The following is a 16,125-nucleotide window of genomic DNA, read 5'->3' on the forward strand; positions in this document are numbered from 1 at the left end:
ATTCCGTCCTCTGGGGCCGTTTGATTGATAATTCTCCACCTCCGCAATACAGTGGAGAACCTCCGGAATTCCCAATCCAATTCTCTACCAGCGCATTCAATAAGGGACCTCTGACATTCCCAATCCACCCCCCTGGGTCGTTTGGTTGATAATTCCCCACCTGCGTAATCCAGTGAGGGCCCGCTGGAACTTCCCAATCCACCCTCTGGGGTAGTTTGGTTAATAATTCTCCGCCGGCGCCATTCAATTAAGGACCTCTGACCTTCCCAATCCACCCTCCCGGGTCGTTTGGTTGATAATTCTCCACCTCTGCAATCCACCCTCCGGAGTCGTTTGATTGATAATGCACCGCCTGCGCAATCCGGTGGAGAGACCTCTAGAAGTTCCCATTCCACCCCCTGGGTAGTTTGGTTGATAAGTTCCCACCTGCACAGTCCGCGACTGCCAGGGGCGAGATTCTGAGGGGTAGATCTACGCGCGAGTGGACCACAGCACATCTTTCTCCTCGCAAGCCCACCCTTACTCCCTGGGTCACGCTCAGACACACCCTCGCTCACAGGAGAGGGTCCGTCCGAGGGGGGGAATCACTGATTCAGACCCTGACATGAATCCGAAGCAATCTCCCAAGATTGCGTCTACGGTGGCCAGCAATACTTGTCGCCCTTCCATAGGTGGAGTACTTGCACTACTTCGGGATACAGTACTTGCCTTATACATTGTCCGACTGTCGCGCTATCCTTCCATAGGCGGAGTGTTGCACATCACCGTTCTTCCTGTTGCATTACCCCCTTCCACAAGTGATCCACTAGCGGGGGAATAACTAAACATCTTCGGATGCTGCAATTCAACTGCGCCACAGCTCTAGGTGCCTTCGCTTATTTCACAAGGGGGGCGTGGCACGGTACCCGCGGGTGCCCGGTACTCTTTCTCTAGTGGTATATGGGTGCCGCCAGTGGATATGGTGGCTATTCCTCATTGTATCCTTCTTTTCATTTTGGTGCTGGTTTTGGGCAGGGGGTTACCTAGCATCACTTATGTGTCCTAGAGACCCCCCATCTCCATCTTGTTACAGTCGGTCATGATATGGTCCGCATCAATACGTAGTGCGTACACCATTGCACATATATGGTAAGTACGTTCCAGCGAGTCGAGTGTTCACTGACTCTGTATTCCCTATCCACCACTCCTCCTTCTTTGGGAAGTGGTTATGCTGGCACTCTGGTTTAGCTGCTACAGCTTGTTCTCCTCCACAGGTGCAGCTTTTCGCTAATGCTCGAGTTCGTGGTCGCTGCAGTGGGTCCTACCCTGGCGCTAGCTTGGCAGTTGCGCCTGTTCAGCGTCCTGCCAGGTAGAGTTTTTAAGGTTAGCTCTACTTAACTGGGGCAGTATGGTACGTGGCTTTAACGGATAGTCAAGCCTCCCCCTCAGTTTTGCGCTGATGGGGCAAGTGCTGGCTACTACTGTGGGAGCGGTATTGCGTTACCACTACATACTTGGGTAATACTTCGTCAGGCGGTGGACTCTTTTTAGCACTGAATTGGTGGCCTCTGCGGGTGGCCCCCTCCTCTGCTGGGGTATGGGGCTAGCAATACAGTGTGACTCCCCTTGCCTGGCTTCCTCCTCAGGCAGAGTTTTTGCACAGCCACTTAATCCTTGGCTACTTCTGTATAGCGCCGGTCTCAGACGGGGAATGGGCTTAGACCTAGCCTATTCTTCTCCTGTCTTTTCCTCCTCTGGCTCATGGTTCATAGCCACCCCGCATGCCTTGGTAGTTCCTACGTTACTACCTTCCCTCATCTGCATTTGCACGGGGTATTTGTTTGGTGGTCTTCCATTCCAGGTACGCTCCGGTCCCGAATGGTGGGCTGTGGCGCCCTCCACATCCCTCCTTTAACAGGGACTCTTCCATTAAGCTTCCCACCTTTCTCTCCAGAGCCAGAGTTCCGGAAGCATGTGACGTGGACGCCCTGATTTCTCCTTGGCGGGACTTCTCCCTCCCTATGTGTTTCTTCCCCTCCTTCCCAGGGTTCTACGGAAGATCAAGACGGAGGACATTCCGACAAATCCTGGTCGCTCCAGATAGACCCCGTTGCGCGTGGTACGCCGACCTCGTTCTGCTTCTAGGAGACATCCCTTGGTCACTGCCACTCAGTCGACCTTCTTTCACAAGGTCCGGACTTACATCAGCATTTAGATGACGGCGTGGCTATTGAAACCGCCATTCTGACGTAGAGAGGGTTTTCGGCGGATGTCATCCGCACTATGATTCAGGCCAGGAAGTCTGCATCGCCCAGGATCTATTATGGGACCTGGAGGTCCTTCCTGGGCTTCTGTGAAAGCCGGGACATCCCCTCACTCCGTTTTTTTTTCTCTCCCCACGGTCCTATCCTTCTACAATCAGGGTTGGACCTTGGTTTACCCCTTAGTTCCTTGATGGGTCAGGTGTTGGCGCTTCTGTCCTGGGGCAGCTTTCCAGCGTCCTCTGGTTCCCCTGGAAACCTTCCTTCAGGGAGTGGCACATACGGTTCCTCCGTACCGTCCTTACCGCCTTGGGATCTGAATATAGTTCTCTCAGCGTTCCAGTCTTCTCCCCTTGAGCCCTTGTGCGAGATCTCTCTCCGGCTCCTGTCCTAGAAGGTAGTTTTTCTTGTGGCTATCACATCCATTAGACGGGTGTCTAAGTTGGGGGTGCTCTCTTGCAAAAATCCCCTTCCTGGTTCTTCACAAGGATAAGGCGGTTCTCTGGCCCATTCCTTCTTCCCCCCTTAAGTGGTATCTGACTTCCATATCAATGAAGAAATTGTCCTTCCTTCACTGTCACTCTCCTTCACACGGAAGGGAGTTACATTATTGGACGTTGTCAGAGCTCTAATCATTATTGGCAGCCTCTAGTCCCTTCTGGCGTACGGAACCCCTTTTTGTCTTCCGGAGGGTCCTCGCTAGGGATTGGCGGCCTCCAAGGTGGCGATTGCACGTTGGATTCGGTCTGCAAGTGCTGAAGCATACCGCGCCCGGAGCAGGGTTCTGCCCTTAGGTGTCACTGCTCACTCCACCACAGCGGTGGGCGTTTTCTTGTGCTCGGAGGAATCGCGCTTCGGCTGCACAGTTGTGTAAGGGGGCTAATGGTTCTCCTTACACATGTTCACAAAAAATTACCAGGTGCATACTTATGCATCGGTGGTCGCTGCTTTGGGCCGCGTGGTCTTGCAGGCGTCAGTTCTTAGATGCCTACAGGGACGCTTGCTTCCATGGGTCTGTGGTTTTTCCCTCCCTGTGGACTGCTTTTGGACGTCCCACGGTTCCTGTGTCCCCCAATGAATATGGGCGAGAAAAGGAGATTTTTGTATAACTTACCAGTAAAATCTCTTTCTCGCTCTTCATTGGGGGACACAGCACCCACCCAGTATTGTTGTTCAACCACAGTTGTGGCTGTTACTGGTTTGAACCCCGATGGGTCCTTTGACATGGTTGGTGTTCCAAGTTTTTTCTTGGTTGGCTTGCTTCTCCTTCTGCTTCTACACAAACTGAAGCTCTCTCTCCAGGCTGGAGGGGGTATAGCTGCCAGGGGAGGAGCTAACAGCTTTTACTAGTGTCAACGCCTCCTAGAGGACATAGCTATAACCACGGTTTCTGTGTCCCCCAATGAAGAGCCAGAAAGAGATTTTACTGGTAAGTTATACAAAATCTCCTTTTGTGCCAGTTTTCTGGCGCAAATGAAGACAGAAATCTGGCGGATGGACAACCAGAGGATGCGTCTAATTTATGACTAGACCTGTGCCTCGTCAGAAATTAGGCGCATCCTCTGGCAGTGCAGGAGATTTCAAAGACCAGCATAACCCCCGGCCTATGGCTGAATCTTCCAGTGTGCGTAAAAAACAATGTGTCCCTCTTGCCAACTGGCTAAGAGGCATCGTTTAGCTGCTTTATACATACAGCTAAGCACCCATTTACATGGGAAAATTATCGAGCCAGCTATTGGGAACAAACATGTCTACCAATGCTCAGTCCCAATAACTGGCCCAAATGTGCAGCCGACCATTCGATAAAAGAAAAAAACGTGCGTTTGGTGATGCAATTGTTTATGCAACTTTAAGTTATTTTTAAATGGTCCATAAGACCAAGAAAGACTTTTTTATGCCATGTGCTAATATTCAATCTTAAAACATAACTTTTATTTGCTACATGTAAATAGTCTACTGACTAATAAAACTGTTTAAAAATATCAGCTGTGTCTTTGGATACTTTGTTATATTGTTTATTTGTAACACTGTTTCACTCGCAGTGTATTATACCAAAGTCAGGGATGTAGTGAGTCATATTAGTGCACTGCTATAAGCTCACTTAGCTTCTATCCCTACACTATGGCTACTTTTACACTTGCAGTCTTAGGCTACTTTCACACCTGCGTTCAGGTGTCCGCTCGTGAGCTCCGTTTGAAGGGGCTCACAAGCGGTCCTGAACGCAGCCGTCCAGCCCTAATGCATTCTCAGTGGAGGCGGATCCGCTGAGAATGCATCAGTCTGCCAGCGTTCAGCCTCCGCTCCGCCCAGCGAGCGGACACCTGAACGCTGCGTGCGGAGGCAAGCGGATCCGTCCAGACTTACAATGTAAGTCAATGGGGACGGATCCGTTTGAAGATGACACTATATGGCTCAATCTGCAAACGGATCCGTCCCCCATTGACTTTCAATGTAAAGTCTGGACGGATCCGCTCAGGCTACTTTCACACTTAGAAATTTTTCTAAGTTATAATGCAGACGCATCCGTTCTGAACGGATGCAAACGTCTGCATTATAGGAGCGGATCCGTCTGATGAAACATCAGACGGACCCGCTCCGAACGCTAGTGTGAAAGTAGCCTTAAAAATGCCTGATCAGTCAGAAAAATGCATTGAAATGCTGGATCCGTCTTTCCGGTGTCATCCGGCAAAATGGATCCGGCATTTTTTTTTTCTTTTTTCACCTTTTTTCGGTCTGCGCAGACAGGAAGGCCGAATCCGGTATTTTGAACTAATACATTCCTATGGAAAAAAATGCTGGATCCGGCATTCAGGCAAGTCTTCAGTTTTTTTGGCCGAAGATAAAACCGTAGCATGCTGCGGTTTTATCTTTTGCCTGATCAGTCAAAATGACTGAACTGATGCATCCTGAACCGATTACTCTCCATTCAGAATGCATGGGGATAAAACTGATCAGTTCTTTTCCGGCATTGAGCCCTTTTGATGGAACTCAGTGCCGGAAAAGAAAAACGCAAGTGTGAAGGTACCCTAAATACTCAATCTAATATGAATTGCTTGTAACCTTAGGCACTAGCTGTCTAAAACCTCAAACAGTGTTCCCCCTGCAAATACAGCGGAAGAAGCAGGCAGTGATCCAAAAGTAATGTTTGTTCCTGACCATTGCCCTGTGTTGCCCATATAAATGGACCCGAACACTATAAGTTGGTATCGGGCATTCGGCGGAAGCCATTAAACCCATTAGGGTAGTGCTTGATTGGCTGAACATTGATATTAAAGGATCAATCTGCTGTAGACAACCCATTGATAGCTGTTCTGTAGTATTCTAGGCAGGCTGTCTAATCAAGGAGGGCAGTGGTGCGTGCAGATTTATTTTCCGAAGGATCTACAGGGTGAGACCCCTTCCTTTTTAAAGTAGTTGTCTAATCAGTCAGTTAAAATATATTGAAGAGGAGGCATTGATGGAGAAACTATAATATTGGTCTTGAAATTTGACTGTGGGCAGTCTAATCGCCCCAGAGATCAGATACACAAGTGACACAGAGAAATAATAAGTGGGATCATTTCTATTGATTTCCATCTTAATGCTCCATTTTTAAAATGAAATTTAATTTGACCTACTACTGATTTTGTTGTTTTCTATTGAGTGCTGAATATTGATATTAGCTGTCCAATGCTGCTTTATTACAAATGCTGTTTTATGTCTAAATGTATCGGCAAATATTTCTTGTCAGTTAAAACCAGATAGTGACACATCTCTCTTTATTTTTATTTTTTTCTGAATACAAATCTTTTTATTCTGTTTACTGAACATGATTATGGTGGTGGTCCTCTTGCCTGAGCTGTTCTTAACAGCATTAAGAAAATTGCTTTACCGTAGCCCCATGGGCCATAGACCCAATGGACAGGAGGGGACCTCATTGACTCCTATAGGAGAGTTTTCTAGGCCTGATCTGTGACCTCTGTAGAGGTCATTGTACAAGGAAGGAATAGATGAGCGCTGACAAATACCTACTGTAAATGGTGAATCATGTCTTATCTGTACACAGTGGTGATATCATTACAGGCAGGCGTATGACAAATAAGCAGATAACTGTAATCTGTACAGACCAAGAAGTGTTTTTTGTTTAAATATAGATATTGGCATGAAAAAATTAAAAATAACATAAAAATTCTTTAAAAATATGTTAAACATTATCTAAACAATAGGTCGTTTTATGATGACACATTTCCTTTAAGGTGCTCTCCTCTGACCTCCTACACATAGATGCTTAGTTTAAGTGTGTTTTCATGGGGATAGAAGAAAAAAGCCATACCAAGAGATATCAGGCAATGGCTATCCCCCTGGAGACCATCCATATTCCACACAAAATCATCTACCTGGAGTTCCCCATACACATTAGTTTTTTGGCTGGTCCTGCTGTCAACATTTTAACTTTTTTACCTTTTCATTTTCCTGACAGAGACGTGAAATCCTTGATGAAATTCAAAGGAGGGAAGAAGAGAAAAAGGAGGAGAGAAGAAGGAAAGAGATTGAAAAGCAGGTAACCATGTTGAGCTTATTGTTAGAGTAACACCTGGATATCATATTTAGGGTCCATTCACATGACCATATGGCTGTCTTGACCATGTTGTGGACTGCATATAGCGGTCCACAAGACATGGGCCCCGGCTGTGTGAACTCCGTATCGTGGTGCGGACCCATTGACTTGAATAAATAGGTCTGCAATCTGCAACATGTCTTATCTTTTGCGGACCGGAAAGCCCACGGAAGGACTTCTGTGGGCTTCCATTCGTGCTTTTGCTCTGTAAAAGATCGGTCATGTCCTGTCTTTTGCCGTACGTTGCAGATCGCGGACCAATTCAAGTTAGAGGGTCCGCACCACGATACGGAGTGTAGCAAAAACAGGGAAGCTAGATGGAAGTCAGATTCTGAGGTCTTCCGTCCAGCTGATTTAGAGGTGAGAATCGCTTACCTGCACTCTATAGGTATATTATAGTGGACTGAGGTGTTCAATATGTTGACTGGCTCCAGGGGCAAATCTTGTGGTTTGTTTTCTCCAAATCCTCTTCTCAAAATGATGTTTTGTTCTTACTTATATTTGAAGTTGCTGATAATGCTACTCCGGTATACTTCCATTCTATGCCTAGAATATGCTTTATTAATACTATATATTTGAAGGTTCTTTTTATTAATAGCTTTTTTTGTGTGCTGTAGGAACGACTTGAAAGTGCCAACCTAACTTGCCAGGAAAATTCAACCAAGACTGTTAATAATGGAGGGCCTAAGGCACCAACTACTAATGGAGGGCTTGCTGACCATGGAGGAACTAACAGGACTCGCACTACCTCTGTTGGGCGATCCAAGTAAACTTTTTATTAGCTTAAACTAACCTTTTTCACGCTTTTATTTTTGTAACAATTCATGTAAAAACATTAAGCCTAAGTTATTGGTAGTTTAAAGCAAAATAGGATAAGGTGTTCTAGACTATTTGACTATGAAGGTTAAAAGCAGATTTTTATTTTAGTATACTACTTTTATCTTTTAGTATGCCCACATGGCTGGAAAAGGAATTGGTGGAGGAGTAGATAATTAAAGGGGTTTTCCAGGATTTTAATATTGATGACCTATCCTCAGGACAGGTCATCAATATCAGATCGATGGGGGTCCGACACCCGGCACCCCTGCCGATCAGCTGCTTGAGAAGAAGGCTGCGTTCCATGCGAGCCCTGCCTTCTCTTCATTGTTTGCCTGCTCGCCGATGACATCGCAGCAGTGAGCATTGTAACTACAAGAAGTCGTCCCATTCACTTCTATGGGACAGCTCCTTCCTATACACTTATATTCAGTGCCTTTTTTCGTATTTTGGTGCCTCACAACCTGGAATTAACACGGATTGTTTGAGGATTTGCATCATTTCATTTACAGAACATGCCCACAACTCTGAAGATTTTTTTTTTTTTTTTTTTTCTGAAGCAAACAACAAATAGGACAAAATAACAGAAAAAGTCAATGTGCATAACTATTCACCCCCCTAAAGTCAATACTTTGTAGAGCCACCTTTTGCGGTAAACACAGCTCCAAGTCGCTTTGGATAATTCTCTAGGAGCTTGCCACATCTTTACTGGGATTTTTGCCCATTCTTAAAATGACCACTGGCAGCTCTGCTCCTTTAGCTTTATTAACTGTGCTTCTCTGTTAGTTACTGAGCGCAGGGAAGAGAGAGGAGATCAGGACTGCCAGTGCTTAGTGCTGACAATACGTATATATGAACACCGTACACTTACGGTCAGCGCTAAGCACTGGCAGTCCTGATCTCCTCTCTCTTCCCTGCACTCAGTAACTAACAGAGAAGCACAGTTAATAGCGCTAAAGGAGCAGAGCTGCCAGTGGTCATTTTTGCAAGTTAGATAGGCAAAGACATAGGCAGGGAACATATAGGGGTAGTGAGAAAAGAGGCAGGCTGAGAAACCTGCCTCAGTATGTTCCACATAGCACTCAGAAGAACTCAAGACAGACTGTCCTGAGCAACAGAGCTAGCAAAAATTGCCACTGCAGGTAGTAGAGCTAAATGAGCAGAGCTGCCAGTGGTCAGTGCTGGCAGCACGTCAGATGGGCAGGTACACAGGCAGAGGGCACGTAGAGGGGGCTGGGGCTGAAAGTCTGCCTCTGTATGTTCCTCATAGTTGTCTTCAGCTCTTAGTAGACCCTGAGGACCAACTCTTCTGAGCAGCAAGGGTAGGAGGCTCTTTGCACGCTATTTTCCAATAAAAATAAACACCTTTCTCAACTAACGTATGTTACACAAATGCTTAAAGGGAACCTGTCATCAACTCTATGCTGACCTCACTGAGAGCAGCATAAAGTAGTGACAGAAATGCAGATGTCAGCGCTGTGTCACTCATGAGCTAAAAGTAAGTGGTTGCTGAGAACCAGTATCATAATCATTACAGCCCAGGCCTGGAAAAGAGTCAAATCTACCTGAGAAGAGTCCTGGTTATCCATAATCTCCTGCTCTCTCACCCATCTGCTAATGATTGGCAGTTCTCTCCTAGAGAGAAAGGGAGAAAACTAGGTAGAAGACTGTCAGCCATCAGCAGGTGGGCAGGAGATCATGAATAACCAGGACTCTTCTCAGGTGGCCGGGACTCTTTTCCAGGCCCAGTCTGCAATTAATGTGATGTTGGTTCTCGGCAACCACTTACTTTTAACTTATAAATGACAGACCGCTGAAATCAACTCACCTGTCTCTACATTATACTGCCGTTAGTATGGGCAGCACAAAGTTGAAGACAGGTTCCCTTTAACATCCCTGTCCCTGCACTATATTAAAATATACTGAAACAACTGGTACACAGTAATCCAATAGTTTTCCCTGTTTTTTTTATTTTTATTTATTAAATGAATTGAGAAGATGGCACTTTCTACATTTCACCATCAGAATAGACAGAGTCTTTACTGTAAAAGCAGTGAGACTATAGAGCTCTCTGACAGAGGAGGTTGTGATGGTTGACTCATTGAACAATTTCAAGAGGGACCTGGGTACCTCTTACAAAAATATAAGATTGCATTACAGGTACCACTTCTACCTCATAACGTTTTTTTTTTTTTTTAGTTCCTCTGGGTTAACATAGAAGGATTATCGAGTGGACCTGTGTGTTGTGTTTTTTATTTTTTTTTTACTTTATTAACTATGCAACTATAATTATTTAAAAGGGTAGTAAGGCTACATGCACACAACAGTGTGCCCCCCATGGCCGTATTGCGGCCCGCATACAGTGGGTCCGCAATGCACGGGCATCGGCCCTGTGCATTCCGCATCACGGATCGTGGACCCATTCACTTGAATCGATCCGCAATCACGGAGATGCGGAACGGAGGCACGGATCGGAACTCCACGGAAGCACTACGGAGTGCTTCCCTGGGGTTTCTGGCCGTGCCTCCGCACCACAAAAAAGTAGCGCATGCACTACTTTTATGCGGTGCAGACCTTCTGATGCGGATCGCAGACGCCATTCAAGTGAATGGGTCTGGGATCCGTATGCGGCTGCCCCACGGTCTGTGCCCGTGCATTGCGGACCGCAATTTGCGGTCAGCAGCACGGGCACGGAGCCCTAACGTTCGTGTGCATGTAGCCTAAGGCAATGACAATAGGAAATGCATAATTGTAAGAAAGTAAGGTAGAGAAAAGGTAGAGATCAGAGTTTCCCAGAAACTCCATGGGAAAACAAAGTCTCTTAAGGTGCTTCTGTCAGCAGATTTGTACCTAAGAAACTGTCTGACCTGTTACATGTGCGCTTGGCAATGGGAGCGTTGCCATTACACCTAAAGGCTCTGCTCTCTCTGCCACTGCTGCACCCACTGCACTTTGACAGGGCCAGGTAGTGTAAATGTGATCACACAGGTCCTATAAATCAACGTGAAGAGGACATGGCAGTTGCAGAGAAAGCAGAGCCTCTCGGTGTAACGGCAACGCCCCCGTTGCTCCTAGAGGCTCATTTGCATGTATTAAAACTTCATTTTTCTCAGCAATGCGGGCACGTATGACCATGGGACCAACACAGATGTCTTCAGTTGCCAAGTGCACATACAACAGATCAGCCAGTTTCATAGGTACAAATCTGCTGACAGATGGCCTTTAAATGTCTACACCAACCAACTAATTGCTAAGCTTCACCTGCCCCACTGAGGTCACCACTCACAATGCAAACCAAAACTCTTTTAAAATGCATGGTGAAGGGGGGTCTCCTCCCAAAACATCACATGGTGAGGGTTTTGGTGAAGATATTAGTATTACCTTTTTATATAAAGCTGTACAATTCTCCATATGCATGATGTCATCCACATTTGCTATCCAAAGATTTCTACTTTTTAGATAAAACCATTTCAAGATTTTGGCTACTTGAGTACTAGACACATGTAAAACAATGCAATTACATTAGACACTGCCACGTATAAGTCAGGTTGTGATCTTTTTTTAATTTTTTATAAAGGCGTGACCGACCGTATTCTGTGAGCAGTGATGAGTCTGCATCAAATTACGAAGTTTTGACGTTTGACATTTGTTGCAGCGGCCATTTGGTTGTACACAGGGGAAAGTGTCTAGGTGAGTTAACCTGCCCTTATCATAAATGGAAGGAATATTGTTACTAATATACTGTACTTACAAATGCACTCGGTACATTTCATACAGGAAAAGATGAGCAGCTGGGCAAGTCTATTTATAATGGCTTAGAAATGTCATCTGGACATTTTGTTGTCATTTATGAATGGGTTCTACAGTGGCAAAAGAAGATGGGCAAATTTCTTACCAGCCAGGAAAGCGAAAAAGTTGACAGGTGTAAAAAACAGGTAAGAGTGGAAGGGTTCTTTACTCTTTTACTTTGGTTTTTCACATATACAGTATTTTTCACACTATAAGATGCACTTTTTTTGTCCCCAAAATATGGTGCCAAAGATTTTCTTGTGAAGCTGGCTTGGCATTGGATGATAATAGGCAGCCATACACATAGCAGTAATGACAATGGCCTACAATACAGGTACAGGAGGAGCACTCAAGGCAATCCTGTAATACAGTTTACCATAATACGTGACGCTGTGACCTAAAGACGCACCGCACCGTTCGTTAGCTGTGGGAACGCAACCTTTCCACAATGTAGCTTGTGGATTTTTTTTTCAATAAACAATATCACATGTTAAACCATTGGCCACCAGTTTAACTAGTTTTTTATGTACTTGTATATATGTGACTGTATATGTTCTGGGCGGTCGAAATTTCTGTGTAGTCTTAAAAGGATAATGTCAAGAACTATTAGCTGCATCTCGTCAAAATGTGTTATTGACGGGAGTTGAAGCATCGGATAGGATGGTCAGGTTGCATCTGCACAACGCCCAAAATCTGCTTTACCCCTGTCTGATGCTTCCACTTTCCCAGATTGCACATGTTGATGAGTTACAGCTACTAGTTCCTACAGCATCACTTTATGAATATAGATTTTGAATCATCTAATTATTATTATTATTATTTATTATTATAATATATTTTTTACTAATAGGTTCAAGGTACGGAAGCAGAGTTTAATTCCCTCATCAAGCTCAGTCATCCGAATATTGTGCATTATCTCGCTATGCGAGTTAATGAGAATGAAGATTCCATTTCTGTCGGAATCGTAGCTGAACATGTGAATGGTTCTAAGCTTTCCGGCTTCCTTGAGCAGGAAATTCCAGTTCCTGTGGATCAGCTTAGACACTATACAACACAGCTTCTATCTGCGCTGGACTATTTGCATAGCAATTCAGTGGTACACAAAGTATTATGTGCTTCTAGTGTACTGGTGACCGGTGACGGGAGAGTCAAGCTGACGGACTATAGCCTTTCCAAGCGGCTTGCTGACATCTGCAAAGAGGATGTCTTTGAACAGACCAAGGTCCGTTTCAGTGAGGATGCTCTCCCAAGCAAAACTGGCAAGAAAGGAGACACGTGGAAGCTTGGTCTTCTGCTGCTGTCACTAAGTCAAGGGAAGGTAGCCAAAGAATATCCAGTTAAAGTACCTAGTGACCTGCCTTCTGATTTTCAGGATTTTTTGAAAAAGTAAGTGGGGTTCAAATTTAGCGGATCAACAGGAAGTTGTGGAAATAAACTTGGGTGCAGTTTTCCATAACCTTCCAGAACATTTTTTTTTTTTCTCGTCTCTTATTAGGTGCGTGTGCTTGGAAGACAAGGAGCGCTGGGGTACTCAGCAGTTATTGGGGCACAGCTTCATAAACCCTCCTCCACTAAAATGTCCTGCGAGTGAAGACAGCCCAGATGGTAAGAATATAGGACATTTATTACCGGTTTTGTTTCTTGCCTACTGTACAGTATTTCACATTGGTAGGCTGTCATTTTCTATATCGCAGCTTCATTAGAGCTCTGTGAGCACCTGGTGGAGCAGCTAAGCCCTGTGACCACGTTGTTACTGTACAGCAGTGGACACAAGGAAATCAAAGTGGTCCCTGGGCAAGTGATCACTAATGGCATCAGTGCGATCTCTGCCTCCGCAGCTCTTCTTATTGCTGTTTGTGAGAGTGATTGCACTGGATTGTGTTAAAGGGATTCTGTCAGCAAGATTATGCACATAGACCTGATGACATGTTATTGGAGGTCTCCTATAGCATGTCAGAAATATGCTGGTGTGTAACTTATCAATGCTGTAGTTTTGCTGGAATAATGATTTTATATAATGTTTGCAAATCACATGTGAAAAGAGCCCAAGAGACTGTCCTTACTGTTAGTTGAGCCCAGCTGTGCCCAAATGAGACCAGCACCTACCATCATCCTCAAGTCCCCTTCTCGATGCCCCAATGACATTCTGAGGTCGCATTGTAATCTTGCGTAAGCGCTTTTTCTTGCCACCTAAGCGCCCACACAGTCTCCCATCCCTGGGCAGGCATCAGCCTCATGGAAAGAAATGCTCATGCGCCAGCTTAAAAAATAAAAAATAAAGCTGGCACATGTGCAGCTCTTTCCATGAGGCTGACAAGGATGGGAGACTGTGCGGGCGCATAGGTGACAAGTAAAAGCGCTCACGTGAGATTACAGTGCGGCCTATCCGGAGAATAGGTTATCAATTTTAAAAACTCGGAGAACCCATTTAACGATTGTTCGTTCCTCGTTCACTTTGCATCGGGCAATATGAATAAGCCATTTAAATGGGTGCTGATCAGCTTGCGTATCGTCAGTCGGCACTTGTTTGGGATGGTTTGAACCTTTTCTACATAGGAATCTGGACTATAGTTCTGGAGTAATTAACTTGTTGCCTTTTTCCAGATTACACAGGTGTCGAATGCACAGAGACTGTGATACCGAGCAATTCCTTATTAAATGCTGCATTCCATATAGAATCACAGAGACAGCTTTCTCGCTACTTCAATGAGTTTGAGGAGTTACAGATGCTCGGTAGAGGGGCATTTGGAGCAGTTATTAAGGTAATACACCTGGTTTAACTCGTGTAGCTTTTAACCACTTCCCGCCACGCTAACGCCGAAAGGCGTCATTTCTGCGGCGCTCCCAGGTCACACTAACGCCGATTGGCGTCATCTCGCGTCAGCCGAGATTTCCTGTGAACGCGCACACACAGGCGCGCGCGCTCACAGGAACGGAAGGTAAGAGAGTGGATCTCCAGCCTGCCAGCGGCGATCGTTCGCTGGCAGGCTGGAGATGTGATTTTTTTAACCCCTAACAGGTATATTAGACGCTGTTTTGATAACAGCGTCTAATATACCTGCTACCTGGTCCTCTGGTGGTCCCCTTTGTTTGGATCGACCACCAGAGGACACAGGTAGCTCAGTAATATGTTGCACCAAGCACCACTACACTACACCCCCCCCCCTGTCACTTATATACCCCTTATTCACCCTTGATCACCCCATATAGACTCCCTGATCACCCCCCTGTCATTGATTACCCCCCTGTCATTGATCACGCCCCTGTAAAGCTCCATTCAGATGTCCGCATGATTTTTACGGATCCACTGATAGATGGATCGGATCCGCAAAACGCATACGGACGTCTGAATGGAGCCTTACAGGGGCGTGATCAATGACTGTGGTGATCACCCCATATAGACTCCCTGATCACCCCCCTGTCATTGATTACCCCCCTGTCATTGATCACCCCCCTGTAAAGCTCCATTCAGATGTCCGCATGATTTTTACGGATCCACTGATAGATGGATCGGATCCGCAAAACGCATACGGACGTCTGAATGGAGCCTTACAGGGGCGTGATCAATGACTGTGGTGATCACCCCATATAGACTCCCTGATCACCCCCCTGTCATTGATCAACCCCCTGTAAAGCTCCATTCAGATGTCCGCATGATTTTTACGGATCCACTGATAGATGGATCGGATCCGCAAAACGCATACGGACATCTGAATGGAGCCTTACAGGGGCGTGATCAATGACTGTGGTTATCACCCCATATAGACTCCCTGATCACCCCCCTGTCATTGATTACCCCCTGTCATTGATCAACCCCCTGTAAAGCTCCATTCAGATGTCCGCATGATTTTTACGGATCCACTGATAGATGGATCGGATCCGCAAAACGCATACGTACGTCTGAATGGAGCCTTACAGGGGCGTGATCAATGACTGTGGTGATCACCCCATATAGACTCCCTGATCACCCCCCTGTCATTGATCACCCCCCCCCCCCCCTGTCATTGATCACCCCCCTGTCAGGCTGCATTCAGATGTCCGTATGATTTTTACGGATCCACAGATACATGGATCGGATCCGCAAAACACATACAGGCGTCTCCCTGGAGCCTTCCAGGGGGGGTGATCACCCCATATAGACTCTCTGATCACCCCCCTGTCATTGATCACCCCCCTGTCATTGATCACCCCCTTGTAAGGCTCCATTCAGACATTTTTTTGGCCCAAGTTAGCGGAAATTATTATTATTTTTTTCTTACAAAGTCTCATATTCCACTAACTTGTGTCAAAAAATAAAATCTCACATGAACTCACCATACCCCTCACGGAATCCAAATGCGTAAAATTTTTTAGACATTTATATTCCAGACTTCTTCTCACGCTTTAGGGCCCCTAGAATGCCAGGGCAGTATAAATACCCCACATGTGACCCCATTTCGGAAAGAAGACACCCCAAGGTATTCCGTGAGGGGCATATTGAGTCCATGAAAGATTGAAATTTTTGTCCCAAGTTAGCGGAAAGGGAGACTTTGTGAGAAAAAAATAAAAAATATCAATTTCCGCTAACTTGTGCCAAAAAAAAAAAAATTCTATGAACTCGCCATGCCCCTCATTGAATACCTTGGGGTGTCTTCTTTCCAAAATGGGGTCACATGTGGGGTATTTATACTGCCCTGGCATTCT

At 45.7% G+C, this 16,125-nt stretch overlaps 1 protein-coding gene across 1 annotated transcript in view; it reads left to right on the forward strand.

The window, feature by feature from the left end:
* EIF2AK4 (eukaryotic translation initiation factor 2 alpha kinase 4) overlaps window positions 1-16,125 on the forward strand; it is a 103,071-nt gene that overhangs the window by 9,424 nt on the left and 77,522 nt on the right. The window contains 7 exon segments of the mRNA XM_040411496.1: window positions 6,700-6,780; window positions 7,455-7,603; window positions 11,231-11,343; window positions 11,431-11,588; window positions 12,293-12,828; window positions 12,938-13,047; window positions 14,047-14,204. Coding sequence (XP_040267430.1) covers window positions 6,700-6,780; window positions 7,455-7,603; window positions 11,231-11,343; window positions 11,431-11,588; window positions 12,293-12,828; window positions 12,938-13,047; window positions 14,047-14,204 — 1,305 coding nt within the window.

Source organism: Bufo bufo, chromosome 11 (genome assembly GCF_905171765.1).
Source record: "Bufo bufo chromosome 11, aBufBuf1.1, whole genome shotgun sequence".
Lineage (NCBI taxonomy): Eukaryota > Metazoa > Chordata > Amphibia > Anura > Bufonidae > Bufo > Bufo bufo.